This window comes from Macaca thibetana, chromosome 10 (assembly GCF_024542745.1).
Source record: "Macaca thibetana thibetana isolate TM-01 chromosome 10, ASM2454274v1, whole genome shotgun sequence".
Lineage (NCBI taxonomy): Eukaryota > Metazoa > Chordata > Mammalia > Primates > Cercopithecidae > Macaca > Macaca thibetana.
In genome coordinates this window covers 54976673-54999478 of record NC_065587.1, presented here as the reverse complement: position 1 = coordinate 54999478, position 22806 = coordinate 54976673, and the positions used below count along the sequence as shown (strand labels likewise).

Genomic DNA, 22806 nt, shown 5'->3' with positions numbered 1-22806 from the left:
CAGGAAAGTCCTATCAGGGGAAAAGTGAAGTATTGGTGTTCAATGGAGTAGTTGACTTGTTTTTAATGTCCCTATACCACAGATAGAGTGACGCTGCAAGCTCAGATTGACAGTCTTGCTGTTTAGGTCTTGCTCTGCTATTAGGTCCCAACTGTCTGCATTTAGGCTGAGCCACAAGTAACTCAGTGAACCTCCCTGGTATAATGGATGTGTAATGGCTTAGCAGAGGGACAGGGAATATCCCAGGAAGGGGTCTTGGTAATATGAGCCAGTACCAAGAAAGGCCTTAGTGGTCTCCAGTTCTCACCTCTCAAAGCCATTTCCGTCCTTGGTGAGAAACGGTGGGACTGGATCAGGGTCTTTGGAGGACGACATCTTCAATGGAGCAGGATAAAATTCTCTACACAAGCTTTGAAACAGTGGCCTGTTCGGAATTAACGCAAAAAGCGCGGTCTGGGTCTCCCTTCATTCTTGTCAGGAGGGAGTCATTCCCATTTTACAGAGAAGGGAAACGGGTTCAGAAAGACGATGACCTATTCCGGGGTTAGAACCCAATCCCTTGCGTCCTTTCCTCGGCCCAGTCCCGGCCCTTTTAAAACGGGAGGTTTTGAGAGCTCCATTCAAGTGCGCGCAGCCCTGCTCAAGTCCAGGTTGAAGGCTTTTCTCGCCTCCCAGGGCGGGGTCAGAGGTGTCCCCACCTGTAGCTTTTAGATCCCCAAGTGCTCGCAGGTGGGGTGCGGGCCCAAGAGGGATCCCGGGGAGGGGCGTCCGAGCACGCCCACGATTGGTGCGCAGGGACCCGGGGGCGGTAAAGGGAAGGGGCTGGCCCGCGCCCGGCAAGGAGGGCTCCCGCCCGCTTGAGCGCGGGGCCGCTGGGTGACCCGGCTCCTGCTTGCCCCGCAGCCCAGGCCCCCTGCCCACCATGAACGCCAGCGGCTCGGGCTACCCGCTCGCCTCGCTCTACGTGGGCGATCTGCACCCCGACGTGACCGAGGCCATGCTCTATGAGAAGTTCTCTCCCGCCGGCCCCATCCTGTCCATCCGCGTGTGCCGCGATGTGGCCACCCGGCGCTCGCTGGGCTACGCCTACATCAACTTCCAGCAGCCCGCGGACGGTGAGCCCCGGGAATGGGGCGGGAGGGGACGGACCGATGGACAGGCAGGCGGACAGACAGAAGCCGGAACTGGGCCGCTTGCGCTTTAATCTTACACTTTGCAGCCGGGGAAACTGAGGCTCAAAGATAACAAGGCGTTGGCAGAGGCCTGGCCCCTGAGACGGGAATTGGTAATTAGTGTGGCTTACTGCTATTCCTCTGCAGAGGAGAGAGATTAGGGCCGAGTGAAAACAGATACAGGCTTTGAGGGGTCAGGCGGACCAGAGATAGAAGCCCAGCAGCTGTGTGACTCTGGGCAAGTTACTCGACCATTCTGAGCTTCAGATGCCCGTCTGGAAATTGGGGGTCCTAGCCGCCTTATAGAGTGCTTGTGAGGATGAGAGATTCAAAGCACCTGGTGAGGAAGATGCCCAAGGCGACACAGCTGGTGAGCGGGGAGGCAGGAGAGCCCAGCCTTGGGCTCAGGCCTTTCCCAGCGCTACGTGAGATCCGCACTGGGCGCCTCTACCAGCACGGGCTCTGAAAAACCGCTGCCTCCAGGCCGCAAGGCCGCTTTCTCAGAGCTGATAGCATTGATTAGAGCTTGCCCCTTGCACTTCTGTTGAGAGTGGAGGGATGAAGATAAGAGCACCGGGTTTCAAGGGCGTCCTGCCCCTAGAGTGAGAGCTTGGGCAAGGCTTCACCCTCCGCACCTTTTCATTTGCAAAATGGGGCTAAGGCTTATTCTCCGATAGCATAAAGAATGGAGAACTGGTGTCTATGAAATTATCTCTTGTATCACTTGTTACCTCGTAAACGCTCTTAAGTGATAACCTTAAAAAAAATAATAATAAGGCCGGGCGCGGTGGCTCACGCCTGTAATCCCAGCACTTTGGGAGGCCGAGGAGGGCAGATCACTTGAGATCAGGAGTTCGAGACCAGCCTGGCCAAGATAGCGACACCCTGTCTCTACTAAAAATACAAAAAATAGCTGGGCATGATGGCTGGCGCCATAGTCCCAACTGCTGAGGAGGCTGAGGCATGAGAATCGCTTGAATCCGGGAGCAAGAGGTTGCAGTGAGCCGAGACCGCGCCATTGCACTCCAGCCTGGGCGACAGAGCGAGACTCCATCTCAAAAACAACAACAACAACAACAGCAACAAAAATAGTGCCTTTAACATTCTGACCTAAGACTCCAGAATCCCAAAAAATGCCCGCCCCAGTGGAGTCCACTAGAAGGATCCCTTGCGCCAGGCCGCCTGGGTGGACCAGGCCGTTCCCTGAGTGGGTGATTTGCTGGGGAAGGGGTTGTTCCGCCGGGCCGGTTCCCCGCCCCTTACTGAGCTGGGTTCCTGGGCACCTTTCTCTTTGCTCTGCTTTGCTCCACCTCCTGCCTCTTCCTCTCTTCCTCCCTTCCTCCAAGCCCTGTGAATGAAGTGGGACTTGGTTTTTTTGCCCCACCTCATAGATGGAAACCTCGCTGCAGAGAGAAGGATTTTGTCCCCGTGTATTTATGATAAGACTAGGTGGAGAAGCCGAGCTTCCTGAAACTTGCTCCACTGTGTTCCCCACAGCCCCTCTCCATGTCTCTGCGCTAGTAGACTCCCTGAAACAGGTCGCATGTATCACCCGGGAGGGATACAGGCTGCAGCAGTGGCCGGAGGCTGGGCATTGGCTGCTGTTTTGAGACAGACATGATTTTGTGTCAGGTACAAAGTTACAAACAAGGCACCTTGAATACCTTCTTTATTTTTCAGTCCCTCCAACAACCTGGTAGTTGGTAATATCTCCCTTTATTAGGAAAAGTAGGTAATATTATCATCATTCCCCCTTTACAGGTGAGGAGCAGGCTCAGAGAGGTAACGTTCACTTTCCCCAGAACCTGACTGCTTGATAGGTAACCTCAGCTCTGCCCTGCAGAACCTCTGAGTTTTAATTTCCTCAAAGTGCTGCCACCCCTTGTCATATGGACATTCTCTTATTTTTTTTTTTTTAGATGGAGTCTTGCTCTGTCGCCCAGACTGGAGTGCAGTGGTGCGATCGCGGCTCACTGCAAGCTCCCCCTCCTGGGTTCATGCCATTCTCCTGCCTCAGCCTCCCGAGTAGCTGGGACTACACATCCCCGCCACCACGCCCGGCTAATTTTTTTGTATTTTTTTAGTAGAGACGGGGTTTTACCGTTTTACCGTGTTAGCCAGGAAGATCTCCATCTTCTGACCTCGTGATCCACCCACCTCATATGGACATTCTTATCCACTCAGTGTACTTTAGAAGCCAGAATAGACCTGACACGGCCACAGACCTTTCCTGTTTCTTAGTCTCAGTTTTCCCATCTGTAAAATGGGGGCAGGAGTCCATGCTCATGTGGCTACAGGGAGTTGAATGAGATCATAACTGGAAGGTGGGGGGAGCACCATACACGCTTAATTCTCAGCTTATCCTTCCTGAGCCTTCAGGCTCTTATCTCAGGTGGGACCCAGACAATGACTTTCTCTTTTTTTGACTCCCAGTTAAGCACCCGGAGGGGTGGGCGATCAAGGCAAGAAAATTCCCTTAACTTGCTCATTTCTCTCCTCTTCCTTCTGTCCAGCGGAGCGGGCACTGGATACAATGAACTTTGAAATGCTCAAAGGCCAGCCTATTCGCATCATGTGGTCCCAGCGAGACCCAGGACTTCGCAAGTCAGGTGTGGGCAACATCTTCATCAAGAACCTGGAGGACTCCATTGACAACAAGGCTTTATATGATACCTTCTCCACCTTTGGGAACATCCTCTCCTGCAAGGTAGAGGATGAAGGGCGTACATCTTTGGGTGGATCAGTGTCAACTACCTGCCTGGTAGAGGGATGACAAGCAACACCTCACTTTACAGTTTACAAGGTCCTTTCAGTCAAGTTTCAGGAACAGCAAGCACCTGAATGGTAGCCGTTCTTTCAGTTTCATCTTCCATGAATGATCAGACATTACCTGTGTATCAGTCAGCTCTCGCTGTGTAACCACCCTCAAATTAAGTGGCTATCAACAACAATCATTTATTTAGCTCGTAATTCCACAGTTGGCAATGGGCAAAGTTCAGCTGGGCAGTTCTTCTGGTCTTGACTGGGTTCCCTCCTATGCCCACTGAAAGCTGAGTGGGAGCTCTCACTGGGTATATGAGGGAGTGGCTGGCTGTCGGCTGAAACATCTCAGCCTTCCTCCCTATTGGCTTTTGTCCTCCAGCAGGCTAGTCCAGGCTATTCTCATGGTATTCTCATGGCAATGGCAGGGGCTCAGAAAACAAGAGTGGAAGCACACCAGGCCTCTTGAGAACTGAATGCAGAACTGGAACCATCACTTCCACTACATTTTTTTTTTTTTTAATTGAGATGCAGTCTCATTCTGTTGCCCAGGCTGGAGTACAGTGGCGTGATCTCAGCTTACTGCAACTTCCTGAGTTCAAGCCTGCTGAGTTCAAACGATTCTCCTGCCTCAGCCTCCTGAGTAGCTGGGATTACAGGTGTGAGCCACCATGCCTGGCTAATTTTTGTATTTTTAGTGGAGACAGGGTGGGTTTCACCATGTTGGCCAGCCTGGTCTCGAACTCCTGACCTCCCAAAGTACTGAGGTTACAGCCATGAGCCACCGCACCTGGCCACTTTCACTACATTCTATTGACCAAAGCGAGTCACAAGACCAACCCACATTCAAAGTGAGAGGGGAGTAGAAATTATAGGATGAAGGGTGTGGCTACAGGAAGGCCGTTAATTGGGGCCATGATGGCAATCAAGTGATTAAATCTTGTTTTTAAGATTCTCTTACATTAGATGTAAGTTCCATCAGTGATCTTGTTCTTAGTCATTATTGTATCCCAATACTTAGAATAAGATGTGACACACATTAGGTGCTCAATAAATATCTGTTGAGCCAATGGATGTATATCATTTGAGAAGGATTCTGATTATTTCTCTGACTTTCTATATGAAGATGTTGAGGATCAGCGGCCATATAGCAGGTCAGTATGTCCGGAACAGAGGACTTAAACCTGGGTGTTCTGCCTCTAGATTTTATGAGGATGGTTGATCGGTTACCCTGTAGCCTTTGGAGTGTCTGGTATTCTAGGGAGGATGGGGACAGTTTTTGTAGCCTATGTGTTAGAACTTTCATCAAGTGCTACTGTGTGCCAAGCATAATCCTTAAGTTCTCAATAAGGGCCCTCAAATTCTTGGTCAATAGGAGGCTATCCCTGTGGCTCAGAGGAGCAGGTAGATTTCAGGAGATGTAGTAATGCGCTAAGGGTTATCTGTGACAGAGAGACGGGGCCGTTTCCTGTCTTTGAGGATCAAAGGAAGAAAGAGACTCTTCACTTGTGTATTAAGTTCTTCACAATAATAATGGCAGATTTATCACGTACTTTCTCTGTGTTAGGTTTTCTGCATACATGTATACTCCTTTTAAAAGGGTACCTGGCACACTGCAGCTTCTCAGTGATAACTATAATAATCAAAGAATTAATTCTGTTGGCTGATCCTGGACAAGTCATTTATTCTCATTTTCCCTCTGGGGCTCAGGGGTTAAGAGGTGCTTGGAAGGATTCTCGTGGCATAGATAACAAGGGAGGTATGTAATGCCCTTGGCAGGTTCTTGACCCACAGTGGAGACCCAGTCAATGTGATTAAATCCGAATGACCGATCTGAGGCTTGAGTTGAAAGTGGAAGAACCCTGTTTCAGTAAGAGAGGTGGAGGGGTATGTGCAAGGCATGGGTTTGGAAGCAAGACTTGTTGTGCAGGACCCATTGGGGAGCCTCAAATGCCAAGTTGATATAGTTCTGTGGATAGAAGCTACTAGAGACTGAAGGAATGTGGTCAGAATTACATTTTAGAGCATCCCAGTGGTAGTGTGGAAGCTAGGCTGGGAGGCAGTGCTTGTTATCCAGGCAGAAAATGCCACTAGCTGAGCTGAGCCTGTAGCCACAGGGATGAGTGGAGCCACAGTCACCTTGAAGTGGGGGTTAGTGGTCTTTCTGTGAGTTCAACAAGAGGGATGGGGACTACATGAACTAGAAGGTCTTTCCCCGTTCTCAAGTTCTGTCCTGCTGACCTGAGTTAGGAGGGTTACAGAATGGGAATAGGATGTTGTGCATCTTTAAAAAAAAAAAAAAAAAAAAAAAAAGATGAGGCCAGGTGTGGTGGCTCAAGCTTGTAATCCCAGCACTTTGGGAGGCCAAGGTGGGTGGATCCCCTGAGGTCAGGAGTCCGGGACCAGCCTAGCCAACATGGTGAAACTCCATCTCTACTAAAAATATAAAACATTAGCCAGGCGTGGTGGCATGTACCTGTAATCTCAGCTATTCAGGAAGCTGAGGCAGGAGAATCGCTTGAACCTGGAAGGCGGGGGTTGCGGTGAGCCAAGGTTGTGCCATTGCACTCCAGCCTGGGCAGCAAGAGTGAAACTCCTCAAAAAAAAGAAAAATTGAAATGAGTTGTTGTTGCAGTAATTCATGAATTGGCAAAGTTTAAACAATGTGGAAGGGAAGAAAGTGAAAAAGAAGACTCCATTTCTTTCAGCCCTAGTCCCCAAAAGTAATATTAATACATTTTATGTGTCTTTTTCAAAATTTCCAATGTGTAGATGCCTACTTTAGCCCGAATGGATTTTTTTTTTAACAAGACTGTCAGCCATGTAACCAACCACATTCTCTTCAACTCTGCATGTACAGAATACTGCTGTGAATGTACCATCAAGGCCCCCCCTTGATGAATACCCAGGTTGTTTCTAGTTTCTTGATAGAAACATGGATGCAGATATGAGGGTTTGACCCTAACCCTTTTGCCCATTGCCTTAGGAAGACAATCAAAAGCCGGTATGCAGTATAGATGAAACCTGTGTTCATTGTGAGGGCGCTCTCCCTCTTAAATCTGTTTTTTCTTTTCTCTTTTTATTTTTTTTGACACAGAGTCTCACTCTGTCACCCAGGATGGAGTGCAGTGGTGCGACATCAGCTCACTGCAACCTCCGCCTCCTGGGTTCAAGCAATTCCCCTGCGTCAGCCTCCTGAGTAGCTGGGATTACAGGCACCCACCACCACATCCGGCTAATTTTGTGTATTTTTAATAGAGACAGGGTTTCACCATGTTGTCCAGGCTGGTCTCCAACTCCTGACCTCAAGCGATATGCCCACCTCGGCCTCCCAAAGTGCCGGGATTACAGGCGTGAGCCACCACACCCAGCCTTCCTTAATGCGTTAACTTGAGTGGTGGCACTCTCTGAGCTTCCGTATCCCATCCCTAACATGCAGGATTGCCTTTTCCATGCACACAACAGGCATGCAGAGACTGGTCATGATCACCTTTGCCGTTCCTTTCTACCTGAACCCTCTGTCAGTACTCTTCCTGTCCTTCCTCCCTGTGGCCCAGGTGGTGTGTGACGAGCATGGCTCCCGGGGTTTCGGCTTTGTACACTTTGAGACCCATGAGGCCGCACAGCAGGCCATCAACACCATGAACGGGATGCTGCTGAATGACCGCAAAGTGTGAGTGGCTGGGCCCGAGGGAGGGTGGAGGCTGCGGGGACAGAAGCATGGCACCACTGACTTGGAATCGATGCTACCCTCAAGCTGCTAATGGGCACCAGGCACTTGAGTGGCAGGCAGCCTTCCTAGAAGTGCAACCTCAGAGCAGCTGCTCACCCTCTCAGGGACTCTTTCCTAACATAAAAATGGAGCTGATCATCTGCATTAGAGGATTGTTCTGAGTGGTAAAGGAAGTGGTGATTTTAAAACTCTAGAGGGACTGGCTAATGGTCAGATCGTCAATGGACTCAGTGTTTTCATCTGTTTTCCAGCCTTCTCAGTATGGGGTGTATGTGTGTGTGACAGGGTCTTGCCATTATGTAGCCCAGGCTAGATACACATGGCACAAACACAGCTCACTGCAGCCTTGACCTCCTTGGCTCAAGGAATCCTCCTGTCTCAGCCTCCTTTGTAGCTGGGACCACAGGTGACCACAAGCCACCACACCTGGCTAATTTTTTTTATTGTTTATTTTTTTGTAGAGATGGGGTCTCACTTTGTTACCCAGGCTGGTCTTGAACTCTTGGGTTCAAGTGATCCTCCTGCCTCAGCCTCCTAAGGTGTTAAAGTGCTGAGATTACAGGCACGAGCTACCACGCCTGGCTTTTTCTTTAAACCTTTTGTGTTGTTTCATGAGATTTTGGCAGAAAGAAAAGTATGCATATGCTTAGCTTGCTCTCATCCTACCATTAACTTCGATATCATCCCCACTACACAGATGGGAAAACTGAGAGGCAGATGTTAGAGAGAATCTGCCTCTGGCTGTTCCCTGCCCAGAATTTTTATTTTGCTCATCTGAGGGGCCAGCCCCCATAGTCAGGCCCATGGAGAGAAGGTGGCTTTGAGCTGGGGGATGCACTGAGAGTCATTTTGTCCAGGGTTACTCGGGGGAGCATCCAGTCAACCTGTCAAACAAATCTTGGTGGGCTTTCCCAGTGCTCAGAAGAATACTCTTTGTTAGCTCCAATTTACTCAAGTTTACCTTTGCCACTCAGTTTTCCTCAAATTGTGGTGCCTGGTACAACTTTGTGCTAAACGTGCTAAAAATACCATCAGATTTTATTTTCATTTTTAAAATCTGGGATACTTTCCTAGATGTGTTTATATGAACTAGGAAATGATCTTTTAAAATTAATCTTGTGGCTGGGTGCAGTGGCTCACACCTGTAATCCCAGCACTTTGGGAGGCCAAGGAGGGTGAATCATCTGAGGTCAGGAGTTCAAGACTAGCCTGGACAACATGGTGAAACTCCATCTCTACGCAAAATACAAAAATTAGCCATGTGTGGTGGCACATGTCTGTAATCCCAGCTACTTGGGAGGCTGAGTGAGGCAGGCGAATCGCTTGAACCCGGGAGGCGGAGCTTGCAGTGAGCTGAGATCGCACCACTGCACTCCAGCCTGGGTGATAGAGTGAAACTCAGTGTCAAAAACATAATAAGTAAAAAATAAAATTAATCTTGTATTTAAGTGATTTTAATCAATGCCCCCCATAGCAACACTAGCATTGACTGCGTCTAATTCACTTAACCTTGCTTCCCCAGTACACCCAATACATGTCAATAAGCAAAGCCCTATGATGAGAATTTGAGTCCCAATTTTCCAGCAATGAACTCTGAGGCTCAGAGAGGTTAAGTAACTTGCCCAGGATCACACAGCTAGGCAACTGCAGAGTGAGGATTCAAGCCCTTGTCTGTTTGACTCCCAGGCTCATTCTTCTGTGCTCTCAGCTGCCTGATAGTAGTAGTTATGTGTGCATTTGTCACAAGAATGAAACCTTCTTAACCTTCTGCTGGGGACAAGCTCTGGAACATAATATAATATCTTGGCTGTTGGAGGTAGCCGGGCCTTGGGGATATTCTAAGGAGTTTTGTCCTACCCAGTTTCCTGATGAGGGATATGTAAGCCTGGAGAAGGGCAGCAGTTAAGCGGGAGTTGGCATGGGGGTGGCTGATGACTGGTAGCTGTCCACAGCCATCAGCCACTGTGGTGTGTCCACAGCTTTGTGGGCCACTTCAAGTCTCGACGGGAGCGGGAGGCGGAGCTGGGGGCGCGGGCCCTGGAGTTCACCAACATCTACGTGAAGAACCTCCCGGTGGATGTGGACGAGCAAGGCCTGCAGGACCTCTTCTCCCAGTTTGGTGGGTGTGTCCCCAAGGGAGTGGGGGTATCACTGTTTTTCCTCTTCCCCTCCAAACTTTGGTAGGGGGGAGGGGCCCTCCTGGGGTCTCCTGAGGACTTGCCAGACTCCCCTTTGAGCCAGTTTGGTCCTTTACAGGGAAGATGTTGAGTGTGAAGGTGATGAGGGACAACAGCGGTCACTCGCGGTGCTTTGGCTTTGTCAACTTTGAGAAGCATGAGGAAGCCCAGAAGGTAGGAGCCTCCCCATGGCTCTGTTCTGCGGCAGGGGGATTGAGCTGGGACTAAGAAGAGGGTCCCAGCTGCCTGTGGAGGGGAAGAAAGTCCCTCCCCGGCCTAAGCCAAGAGGGTGGGAGAGTCCTACAAGCAGGCAGAGCCCTTCCTTCCTGTGGTGCAAACGCCAAGGGCTTCTTTCTTCTTTGGTCACTTCTAGCCCTGAGGTCTGCAGAACTGAATATTTAGGCAGGGATGCAAAAGTCATGATTATATAAAAATATTTACTTGTGAACTGACCACTTAAATCAGTTTCCACCAGGTGTGGTGGTGTGCACCTGTAATCTCGGCCTACATGGGAGGCTGAAGCAGGAGGATCCCTTGAGCCCAGTGGTTTGAGTCCAGCTTGGGCAACATAGCAAGACCCTGTCTCTAATTTTTTAAAAACTGTCCAGATGTGATGGCTCATGCTTGTAATCCTAGCACTTGGGGAGGCTGGGTGGGAAGACTGTTTGAGTTCAGGAGTTCGAGACCAGCTGGGCAAAAACAGCGAGACGCCATCTTCACACACAAAAAGGCTCTCACAGTTAGCAAAGAGGATTATTTTGTGCCATGAAATACAACTCAAAGTAAGGATGTTGACGATGCTGTCATGCCATTATGAAAGAATTATGCTTGCTGCTTGGTTCAAATTATCCATGTGTAGTTGCACTTAGAACCTAATTTTTTTAAGTTCTTTTTAAAATGCAGTTTTAGGTTCAGAGCAATGTTTAGGGGAAGGTATGGAAGTCTTCTGTATACCCCGTGGCCCCACACATGAACAGCCTCGCCATTATCAATGTCCTGCTCCCAAGGGTTACATCTGTTACGAGTGATTAACTTACTTTGACACATCATTAACACACAGTCCCAAGTTTACATTAGGATTTACTTTTAGTGTAGAGTCTAGGGGTTTGGACAAATGCATGATGACATGTATCCACTATTACGGTATCATGCAGAGTACTTTCAGTGCCTTAAACATCCCCTGTGCTCCATCTCTTCATTCCTTCATGCCCCTTAACCCCTGGCAACCAATGATCTTTTTACTGGCTCCGTAGTTTTGCCTTTTCTGGAACAGAGAGTATGTAACTTAGATTGGCTTCTTTCACTTGGTAATACGCATTTAAAATATGGGAATATATAAATATTTACATTTTATTTTATTTTATTTTTATTTATTTATTTTTGAGACGGAGTCTCACTCTGTCACCCAGGATGGAATGCAGTGACATGATCTTGGCTCACTGCAACCTCTGCCTCCTGGATTCGGGTGATTCTCCTGCCTCAACCTCCCGAGTAGCTGGGACTACAGGCACCTGCCACCATGCCAGGCTAATTTTTGTATTTTTAGTAGAGAAGGGGTTTCACCATGTTGGTCAGGCTGGTATTGAACTCCTGACCTCAAGTGATCCACCTGCCTTGGCCTCCCAAAGTGCTGGGATTACAGGCGTGAGCCACCGTGTCCGGCCATATTTACATTTTAAATATGGGAAACTTTGCAAATCTCAATTTTATTTTTATTTTTATTTTATTAAGACAGAATCGGCCAGGCATGATGGCTCATGCCTGTAATCGCAGCACTTTGGGAGGCCGAGTTGGGTGGATCACGAGGTCAGGAGATCAAGACCATCCTGGCTAACACAGTGAAACTCTGTCTCTACTAAAAATACAAAAAATTAGCCGGGCACAGCTACTCTGGAGGCTGAGGCAGGAGAATGGCGTGAGCCCGGGAAGTGGCGCTTGCAGTGAGCTGAGATCGTGCCACTGTACTCTAACCTGAGTGACCAAGCGAAACTGTCTCAAAAAAAAAAAAGAAAAAAAAGACAGAGTCTCACTCTATCGCCCAGGCTGTAGTGCAGTGGCGCGATCTCAGCTCGCTGCAACCTCCACCTCCCAGTTTCAAGGGATTCTCCCGCCTCAGCCTCCTAAGTAGCTGAGATTACAGGCACCCGCCACCATGCCTGGCTAATTTTTGTATTTTTAGTAGAGATGGGGTTTCACCAATTTGGCCATGCTGGTTTCAAACTCCTGACCTCAAGTGATCCACCCACCTTGGCCTCCCAAAGTGCTGTGATTACCAGGTGTGAGCCACTGTGTCCGGCCATCAGTTTTGTTTTTTAAAATACAGCCCCAGTCCGATTTTTTTTTTTTTTTTTTTTTTTTGAGACGGAGTTTCACTCTTGTTGCCCAGGCTGGAGAGCAATGGTGTGATCTCGGTTTACCACAACCTCTGCCTCCCAGGTTCAAGCGATTCTCCTGCTTCAGCCTCCTGAGTACCTGGGATTACAGGCATGTGCCACCATGCCTGGCTAATTTTGTATTTTTAGTAGAGATAGGATTTCTCCATGTTGGTCAGGCTGGTCTTGAAATCCTGACCTCAGGTGATCCATTCCCCTCGGCCTCCCAGAGTGCTGGAATTACAGGCGTGAACCAAAGTGGGTATACTTAAATAGCCTTTGTCCTGGTACTGATTATTCTCAGCTAGTGTGGCCAGCCCGGTTTGCAGGTGGCCTCTCTAGATCCAGAAGATGAACTTGGGCCAGGGCTACATCTGAGTGGTTACCAAGCATGTTCCCTCCTCCTCTCCCCAGGCTGTGGTGCATATGAACGGGAAGGAGGTGAGCGGGCGGCTGCTGTATGCGGGCCGGGCCCAAAAGCGCGTGGAGCGGCAGAATGAACTGAAGCGCAGGTTTGAGCAGATGAAGCAGGACCGGCTGAGGCGTTACCAGGTGAGATCAGGCTTCCTGGTGGCAGCCACTCTGTGTGAAAGCAGCTGTGTGTCGGGGGCCCTGAGTGGTGACTGTTTCTTCTAGTCATCCTACTTCTGGGCATTTGGCTCAAGGCAGGAATCGAACGAGCATGGGATGGTCCCCACTGCCTGATTTGTAACAGTGAGAAACTGGGCACAGCCCAACCACGATAGGGGTTAGTAGGGGTGCTGGGGACCTTTTGGTTAGAATAATCCTTCATGTGGGACTGGTTAGCATCCAACCCGGCCCACTCAATCCCAGTTGCATCCTCTAGTCTCAGACAACCAAAGCACCCCGCATATTGCCAAATGCCCCTAGAGGAAATCCTACTCCTGGTTGAGAATAATCAGGCCAAATATGTTACATCCAAAAGTTGGAATGTTGGACAGCCTTTGGATTATATGGAGTTAATAATTAAAGTGAATATTGTAGATCAGTGCAATTTAAAACTTCATTGGGAAGTGAAACCCTCAAAGATTTTTTTTTTTTTTTTTTTTTTTTTTTAGACGGAGTCTCGCTCTGTCGCCCAGGCTGGAGTGCAGTGCATGATCTCGGTTCACTGCAACCTCTGCCTCCTGGGTTCAAGAAAGTCTCCTGTCTCAGCCTCCCAAGTAGCTGGGATTACAGGAACCTGCCACCATGCCCAGCTAATTTTTGTTTTTTTGTTTTGTTTTGTTTTTGTTTTTGTTTTATTTTTTTGAGATGGAGTCTTGCTGTGTCACTCAGGCTGGAGTGCAGTGGTGTGATCTTGGCTCACTGCAGCCTCTGCCTCCTGGGTTCAAGCAATTCTTCTGCCTCAGCCTCCTGAGTAGCTGGAATTACAGGTGCATGCCACCATGCCTGACTAATTTATGTATTTTTGGTAGAAACGGGGTTTCACCATGTTGCCCAGGCTGGTCTCGAATTCCTGACCTTGTGATCTGCCCGCCTCAGCCTCCCAAAGTGCTGGGATTACAGGTGTGAGCCACCACGCCTGGCCTCATTTTTGTATTTTTAATAGAGATAGGGTTTCAGCATGTTGGCCAGGCTGGTCTTGAACTCCTGACCTCAGATGATCTGCCCACTTCGGTCTCCCAAAGTTCTGGGATTACAGGCGTGAGCCACTGTGCCTGGCCCCCCTCTAAGATTTTTGACAAAAGTTCTAGATTCTTCATGGAGAAGGGCATATAAATATACACATCCACAAAAAATTGTGCACACATACTCAGTAGTTCTCAGTGACGAGCAGTTTTGCCTCCTGGGGGACATTTGGCAACGTCTAGAATTTTCATTATCGTGTGGGTGGTGGGGGTGCTACTGTCATCCACTGGGTAGAGGCCAGGGATGCTGGCAGACATCCTACAGTGCCCAGGACAATGCCACAGCAAGGAACTGTCTGGCACAAAATGTCACTAGGTCTGAGGCTGAGAAACACATACATCCTCTTATGTACATACAGCGTGTCCAGGTGCTTACAGACCTACAGAACAAAATACTTGTTACGTGATCTGTGAGAGCAGGATGCTATGCTGTACAACTGTGTGGTCTCTGCTCTCTGTGTGTTCACACACTGTTGTGTTTGGGAGGTCTGGAAGGAGAAAAGTCAAGGTGCTAGAGGCAGCTGTCGCTCAACAGTGAGGCACACAGATGCTGAAGTTAGGCTGCCTAGATTGTCCAGTCTGCCACTTAGCCACTATACGATCTGGGGCAACTCTTTGTGTTTCAGTTTTGTCCATAAAATAAGGATAAAAGTTTCCTTCAAGCAGGGTTGTTGTGAGGATTAACAATCTAAATGTGGCCTGGTGTGGTGGCTCACACCTGTAATCCCAGCACTTTGGGAGGCTGAGGTGGGCAGATCACCTGAGGTCAGGAGTTCAAGACTGGCCTGACCAACATGGAGAAACCCGTCTCTACTAAAAAATACAAAGTTAGCTGGGCCTGGTTGCCTGTAATCCCAGCTACTTGGGAGGCTGAGGCAGAAGAATCACTTGAACGCAGGAGGCAGAGGTTGCAGTGAGCCGAGATTGAACCATCGCACCTAGCCTGGACAACAAGAGCAAAAATCTGCCTAAAAAAAAAAGTCTTAAAAAAAAAAAAATCAAAATGTATGGGAAAGCTTAGAGTGGCACCTGGCACCAGCATGAGTAAGTGCCCGAGGTTCCTGGGCTGGCAGGTGGTGGAGGGGCAGCTCGCCTGTGTTAGGGGTCTGGTCATGGGCCGGCCTGCAAGGAGCTCTGCCTCTTGCTGCCCGATATCCACCATCTGGAGAGCTCAGCTTGAGCTTGCTCTGCACCTCAGCCTGCCATGGGACTTGGGGCATCCTCGTGGGCCCCATCTGTGAAATGGGGAATAGCTGTGGTGAGGCTGGGACCAGCGCAGATGTGTGAGAACTGCAGGGGAATTCGGGATGTGGGGCTACAGCTTGCATGTGATGGGCACGCTGAGGGATAGGGGTACCTGGGTGCTGAGGGAGACAGGGAGCAGAAGGCTGGGCTGGTGGGGTTCCCCGTGCCCCTTGTGCCTGTGTCAGCCCCCTGATCTCCCCAAGGCAGTTGGGGTTGGAGGGGAAGGGGCCATCCAGCAGTTTCCCTTTCCTTCCAGGGTGTGAACTTGTATGTGAAGAACCTGGACGACTCCATTGATGACGACAAACTGAGGAAAGAGTTCTCTCCCTATGGAGTAATTACCAGTGCGAAGGTGAGGGCTGGGGGCACCTCTGGAGGACAGCGTTCCCCTCCATCCTCTCACCACCATCCCCCGCAACCCCACCCCTCCACCCTCTTGCCCAGTGGCCTCCAGGGGGTTGGTGCCGGCTACCCCTTCTGGGGCTCTGCTGACCCCGTTGGAACTTGTAGCCCATCCGCAGCCTCGTCTGGGCTGAAGGGTAAGAGGGTAGAAATATAGTCCCAGTCACACAGCTGGACTTGGGGCTCACTGTAACCTTAGCATTTATTGAGTGCCTACTGTATGCCAGATTCCAGAAATTCACATCTTACTATTTCCATTGACTTTTGTTGTCTGGCCTCTGCCAGTGACATCACACTCCTGGGCCTCCGTTTTCCCATCTGGAAAGTGAGAGGGCTGAACTTCGTCGTTCTTCGTTTGTTCTTCCCTATTTCTGGAGCACCAACTGTATGCCCAACCCTGTTAGGCCCCTGAGATGTGGCAACTGGCCCATCTACTCAGCAGCTCTGTGAGTTTAGCAGATGTCGTCTCATAGATAAGGACACTGGGCTCAGTGGATGGCTTTCGACCTTGGCTTCTCATTACAACCCCCTGGGCAATTCTTAAATATATACACCTGAGTCAGGCATGGACTGTGGCTCCCTGGGGTGTAGGGCCCGGGCTTTTTTTGTTTGTTTTTTAAAGCTCCCAGAGGCCGGGCGCGGTGGCTCACGCCTGTAATCCCAGCACTTTGGGAGGCCAAAGTGGGTGAATCACGAGGTCAGGAGATCGAGACCATCCTAACACGGTGAAACCCCATCTCAACTAAAAATACAAAAAATTAGCTGGGCATGGTGGCATGCGCCTGTTGTTCCAGCTACTCTGGAGGCTGAGGCAGGAGAATGGCGTGAACCCGGGAGGTGGAGCTTACAGTGAGCTGAGATGGTACCACTGCACTCCAGCCTGGGCGACAGAGCAAGACTCCATCTCAAAAAAAAAAAAAAAGCACCCAGATGGTTTTAAGATGATCTAGTGTTTATTCATTCTGTACTATACTTAAATACCTGTTGTTTTACCAGGCTCTGTGGGAAACAGGAACAAATCAGATGTGATCCTTGCTTTCGAGTAGCTTATAGTCTAGTGAGGAAGTCAGCCCATCACTAACTCAAATGGATTATAAGATGGGGACAGTATGGGAGGCAGAGCTACAGGAGTTCAGTGGAATAGGAGGGAGGGCTGCCTGGAAGAAGGGGCAGTAGCAGCAGTGTTTGACTTGGCTGTGAGGAGGTAGGGAGCTGGAGTAGGAATGAGGAATTTTCCAAAGAGATCTGTGTGAGTGACAGGATGGGGGGACCCGCCTGAGTGATGTGATGCTTGGGTTCTGAGGAAGTGGTCTAGAAGTTCTCTTTTGGCTATTGAGTCCAATTATAAACATTCTTCAGGGAGCCTTGTGTTTGGAGCAAAAAAGGTTGTCTTTTAGGTTAACGTCCTTTTGAAAAATGTGAGAGAAGGCTGTGGCACATGTAAATTAGGCATCAGTAAATTTGATTACACATCATTAAAAGCTATAGGTCTTCTTTCCCAGCCAATGCATACACATTTGATGTAGTAACATGGTTGAAAGATGGAATTTTAAAGTTAATCAGATTTAAATGTAAACCCCAGTCCTACCATTACCTAGCTGTAGAATCTGAGGCAAGTGGCTTTGCTTTTTGGACCTTGTTTACTCACCTATAAAGTGGGAGCAACATTGCTCACCTCTCCAGGTGTCCTGGGAACTACTAAAGAGGCTGCATGTAGAGCATCTGCATTCAATAAGTAGTGAAATAGTGACTGTTGTAATTAATCATCATACACCTTACATACAGCGTCCGGAGATGGACCTTCTTGAGGACTCCTGGAACAAAGGAAATGTGTAAATTTGGATTGCTTAGAGTTAAGGCACACCTGGGGTGACCATCTTTTTAACAAGACAAATTGTATGAAATGGGGATTATATATATATATCTTTTTTGTGTGTATGTGATGGAGTCTAGCTCTGTCACCCAGGCTGGAGTGCAGTGGTGCAATCTCGGCTCACTACAACCTCTGCCTCCCGGGTTCAAGTGATTATTCTGCCTCAGCCTCCCAAGTAGCTGGGATTACAGGCGCCTTCCACCAAGCCCAACTAATTTTTGTATCTTTAGTAGAGATGGGGTTTCACTGTGTTGGCCAGGCTGGTTTCAAACTCCTGATCTTGTGATCCGCCCGCCTCAGCCTCCCAAAGTGCTGGGATTACAAGCATGAGCCACCACGCCCAGCCTATATATATATATATCTTATACAATTTTTATTTTTATTTTTCGAGACGGAGTTTCCTTCTTGTTGCCCGGGCTGTAGTGCAATGGCGCGATCTTGGCACACTGCAACTTCTGCCTCCCAGGTTCAAGCAATTCTCCTGCCTCAGCCTTCTGAGTAGCTGAGATTACAGGCACCCATCACCAAGCCCTACTAATTTTTATATTTTTAGTAGAGATGAGGTTTCACCATGTTGGCCAGGCTGGTCTTGAACTCCTGACCTCAGGTGATCTGCCCGCCTTGGCCTCCCAAAGTGCTGAGATTATAGGCGTGAGCCACCGCACCTGGCCCATCTTATACACTTTTATATATTTTGGTTTATTATTATTTTTATGAGAGACAGGTTCTTATTCTGTTGCCCAGGCTGGAGTGCTGTGGTGTGATCATGTCATGCTGCAGCCTCAACCTCCTGGGCTCAAGTGATCCTCCCACCTGAGCCTCCCAAGTAGCTGGGACCACAGGCATGTGCCACCATGCCCAGCTGATTTTTAAAAAATTTATTTTGGTAGAGATGGGGTCTTGCTATGTTGCCCAGGCTTGTCTTGAACTCCTGGGCTCAAGCAGTCCTCCTACCTCAGCCTCCCAAAGTGCTGGGATTACAGGCATGAGCCACTGCATCTGCCCTATATTGTTTTATATAAAAATAATCATGAAAATTAAAGGAATTAATGGATATAAATACTTATACCACTATCAAGTTCATGGTAAGCTCTGAATAAGTGTTAGCTTTGCTAAATTTTATCATTATTAACTAACGACTGCCAGAAGTTCTTAAATATATATATACACACACATACACATATATACACACACACACTATATATATATATACACACACACACATATATATATATTTGAGATGGAGTTTTGCTCTTGTTGCCCAGCCTGGAGTGCAATGGTGCAATCTTGGCTCACTGTAACCTTCGCCTCCTGGGTTCAAGTGATTCTCCTGTTTCAGCCTCCTGAGTAGCTGGGATTACAGGCGCCCGCCACCATGCCCAGCTAATTTTTTTGTATTTGTAATAGGGACGGAGGTTTCACTATTTTGGCCAGGCTGGTCTCAAACTCTTGACCTCAGGTGATCCACCCGCCTCAGCCTCCCAAAGTGCTGGGATTACAGGCGTGAGCCCCTGCACCTGGCCCTTTGGCTGTCTGATAAAGCCTGTGGACCCCTTCTAAGAATAATTTTTAAAAACTTTTTTGAGACAGAGTCTCACTCTATCGCCCGGGCTGGAATGCAGTGGTGCCATCACAGCTTACTGCAGCCTCCAACTCCTGGCCTCAAGTGATCTCCTGTCCCAGTCTCCCAAGTAGCTGAGACTATAGGAGCACCACTATGCCTGGCTAATTATTTTTTGTATTGCCCAGGATGATCTCAAACCCCTGGGCTCAAGCAATTCTTCCACCTCAGCTTCCCAAAAATAGGCATGAGCCACCAAATCTGGCCCTAAGAATATTTTTAAATGCATAAAATAAGATCCTTAGGCTTACAAAAAAAATTATATTGAAAAAATATAATAGATTACTAAAGTGAGAGCAGTATGTGCTTCTTTTATTATTATTATTTTTATTTTTTTGTGACGAAATCCTGCTCTGTCACCTAGACTGGAGTGCAGTGGCATGATCTTGGCTCACTACAACCTCTGCCTCCCAGGTTCAAGAACCCGGGTTCTGCCTCAACCTCCTGGGTAGCTGAGATTACAGGCACCCGCCACCATAACCAGATGATTTTTGTATATTTTTAGTAGAGATAGGGTTTCACCATGTTGGCCAGGCTGGTCTCGAACTCCTGACCTCAGGCAATCTGCCCACCTCGGTCTCCCAAAGTGCTGGGATTACAGGCATAAGCCATTGCGCTCAGCCAAGATTAGCAATAATTAATGTGCTATGAAAATATTTTCTTTTTCTTCATGACAAATTCATGGCTAATACTGCCAGGATTTTTTTGTTGTTGCCCATATTCATAATAGAAGGGAATGCTAATGTGAAAATAAAGATGTCAGTTTTTCCCCAGTCCAGGTTCACAGACCCCCTAAATTGTATCCATGACCTCCCTGAGGGGGATCCATGGACCTCAGGTTAAGACCCCTACACTGAAGGGTCGCAGAGTACAGTTTGAAAATTACTGATTAAGAGCACGGGCTCTCCAGCAGTTCAAGCCCAGCCTGGGCAACAGGATGAGACCTCATGTTTACAAAAAATGAACAAAATTAGGCATGGTGGCGCATGCCTGCAGTCCCAGCTACTCGGGAGACTGAGGTGAGAGGATCACTTGAGCCTGGGAGGTCGAGGCTGCAGTTGAGATTGTACCACGGTACTGCAGCCTGAGTGACAGAGTGAGATCCTGACTCAAAGGCAAAAAAAGAAAAAAGAAAAAAGAAAAAAAGAGGATTTTAAAAATAACTCTAGTCGTTATGGGATGTGTGAGCCAGGCCAGTGTCTTGACCCCAAAAAAGGTTAAAAACCCAGGGTCAGGTGTGGTGGCTCCTGCCTGTAATCCCTGCACCTTGGGAGACCTAGGCAGGAGGATCTCTTGAGACCAGCCTGGGCAACATAGTGATTGCCGATCTCTACAAACTTAAAAAAAATATTAGCTGGATGTGGTGGCGTGTACCTATAGCCCTAACTACTTGGGAAGCTAAGGCAGGAGGATCCCTGGAGCCCAGGAGTTTGAGGCTGCAGTGAGCTATGATCGTACCACTGTACTCCAGCCTGGATGACAGAGTGAGACCCCATCTCTTTAAAAAAAAAAAAAAAAAAAAAAAAAAAAAAGACAAACCCTAAATGCCATGTGGGTTGGGTCCTGGAAGAGAAAAAGAATATTAGGGGAAAAAAGAGTGAAATTCCAATGAAGTCTGGAGTTCAGTTAATAGCATTGTAGTTAATAGGAGCTAATGGTATAAAATAGTTAATAGCATTGCACCAGTGTTAATTTTGTAGTTCTGAAAAATGTACCATGTTCACATTGGGGGAAGCTGGGTGAAAGATATACAGGAGGCCAGGCATGGTGGCTGACGCCTATAATCCCAGCACTTTCGGAGGCTGAGGCGGGCAGATCTATTGAGGTCGAGAGTTTGAGACCAGCCTGGCCAACATGGTGAAACCTTCTTCCTATTAAAAATACAAAAATTAGCCGGGTGTGGTGGCACATGCCTGTAGTCCCCTCTATCCAGGAGGTTAAGGCAGGAGAATTGCTTGAACCCGGGAGGCTGAGGTTGCAGTTAGCCGAGATTGCGCCACTCCAATCCAGCCTGGGTGACAGAGTGAAACTATGTCTCAAAAAAAAAAAAAAAAAAAAAAAAAAAAATATACAGAAAGCCTCTGTACTGTTTTTGTAACTTTTTCTGTAAATCTAAAGTTATTCCAAAGTAAAAAGTTTATTTTAACAAAAAGGCTAAGAACCTCTTTCTCAAATTCCTAAAGAACTTGGCTTGGTACTTAGCAGAGGCAATAGAAGTTTACCAGAACAGTGTGTTGGGTTGAGTCCTGGCTAACGTTCGAACCACTAGCTGAGTGACCCCAGAGAAGTCACTCTTTTGAGTCTCTCTTATCCCGGCTGTAAAGTGGGAGCCACGATGCCTCCCGCATCGGGAGATTGTATGTGTGAGGTGTGAAGGCATGTAAAGTATCTGGCATGCAGCAGGCCTCATAGATGGGGGTGCACGCTACATCCCTCAAACAGTTCAGTAAACCGGGTGCACATTACATCCCTCTATCACTGCTTAGTAAACAGGGGTGCATGCTACATCCCTCCATCATAGCTCAGTAAACAGGGGTGCATGCTACATCCCTCCATCACAGCTTTCTCGCGGGCCTGCTCATGCTGGGCTTGGCCCGTGGGGAGGAGGGAGGCAGCGCAGCCCCAGGAGCCTTCCTTCCCCACCCCAGCAGCTCTTGTCTTGTCTTGCTTTTAGGTGATGACAGAGGGTGGCCACAGCAAGGGGTTTGGCTTTGTGTGTTTTTCCTCCCCAGAAGAGGCGACAAAGGCCGTGACAGAGATGAACGGGCGCATCGTGGGCACCAAGCCACTCTACGTGGCACTGGCCCAGCGCAAAGAGGAGCGGAAGGCCATCTTGACCAACCAGTACATGCAACGCCTCTCCACCATGCGGACCCTGAGCAACCCCCTCCTGGGCTCCTTTCAGCAGCCCTCCAGCTACTTCCTGCCTGCCGTTCCCCAGGTGACGTCCTGCCCACAACTCCCACCGCAGCCTTCCCCCCTGCCCCAGCCAGGCAGAGCGTGAAGACTAGAGTTCTAGGGAAACGGAGGTTTCTAATTGCTTCTGCTGAGGACTCACGAGGAAGTCTTTGTTTTCCTCTCTATAAAAGGGAGAGAGAGTGTTAGTCAAATGGCATTTCCCAGTGAGAGAAGCTCGTGAATGTTGTGCTGAAAAAGACTCTCAATGATCCAGCAAGTGTGGGAAATGTTGCGTTCAGCAAAATAAACCTACATTTTTCTTTCTTTTTTTTTTTTTGAGGCGGGATCTCCGTGTCACCCAGGCTGGAGAGCAATGGCGTGATCATGGCTCACTGCAGCCTTGAATTTCTGGGCTTGAGTGATCCTCCCACTTTAGCCTCCTGAGTAGCTGGGACTACAAGTGCATGCCACCATGCCCAGCTGATTTTTTGTTTATTTTAAGGAAAGGGGTCTCGCCATGTTGCCCAGGCTGGTCTCAAACTCCTGGGCTCAAGCAATCCTCCTTCCTTGGCCTCCCAAAGTGCTGGCATTACAGGAGTGAGCCACTGTGCTCTGCCCTACATTTTTAAAAAAATTAAATTAATTTTTTTTTTTTTTTTTGAGACAGAGTCTTGCTCTGTTGCCCAGAATGGAGTACAGTGACAACATCTTGGCTTGCTGCACACTCTGCCTCCTGGGTTCAAGTGATTCTTGTGCCTCAGCCTCCCGGGTAGCTGGGATTACAGGTGCGTGCCACCACACTCGGCTAATTTTTTGTGTTTTTAGTAGAGACAGGGTTTCACCATGTTGGCCAGGCTGGTCTTGAACTCCTGACCTCAAGTGATCTGCCCTCCTTGGCCTC

At 48.6% G+C, this 22806-nt stretch overlaps 1 protein-coding gene across 2 annotated transcripts in view; it reads left to right on the top strand.

Annotated features, from left to right (window-relative positions):
- The first annotated feature begins 838 nt into the window (after positions 1-838).
- Positions 839-22806, top strand: part of PABPC1L (poly(A) binding protein cytoplasmic 1 like) — a 29458-nt gene continuing 7490 nt past the window's right edge. The window contains exons 1-8 of one of the 2 annotated variants that reach the window (XM_050806559.1): positions 839-1115; positions 3686-3879; positions 7490-7605; positions 9645-9784; positions 9922-10016; positions 12629-12766; positions 15368-15463; positions 21682-21948. In XM_050806559.1, the coding sequence (XP_050662516.1) occupies positions 923-1115; positions 3686-3879; positions 7490-7605; positions 9645-9784; positions 9922-10016; positions 12629-12766; positions 15368-15463; positions 21682-21948 (1239 nt within the window). In that variant the 5' untranslated portion in view covers positions 839-922. Of the gene's footprint in view, positions 1116-3685; positions 3880-7489; positions 7606-9644; positions 9785-9921; positions 10017-12628; positions 12767-15367; positions 15464-21681; positions 22560-22806 lie in introns of those variants that run through there. The other variant, XM_050806558.1, reaches the window with a different exon arrangement.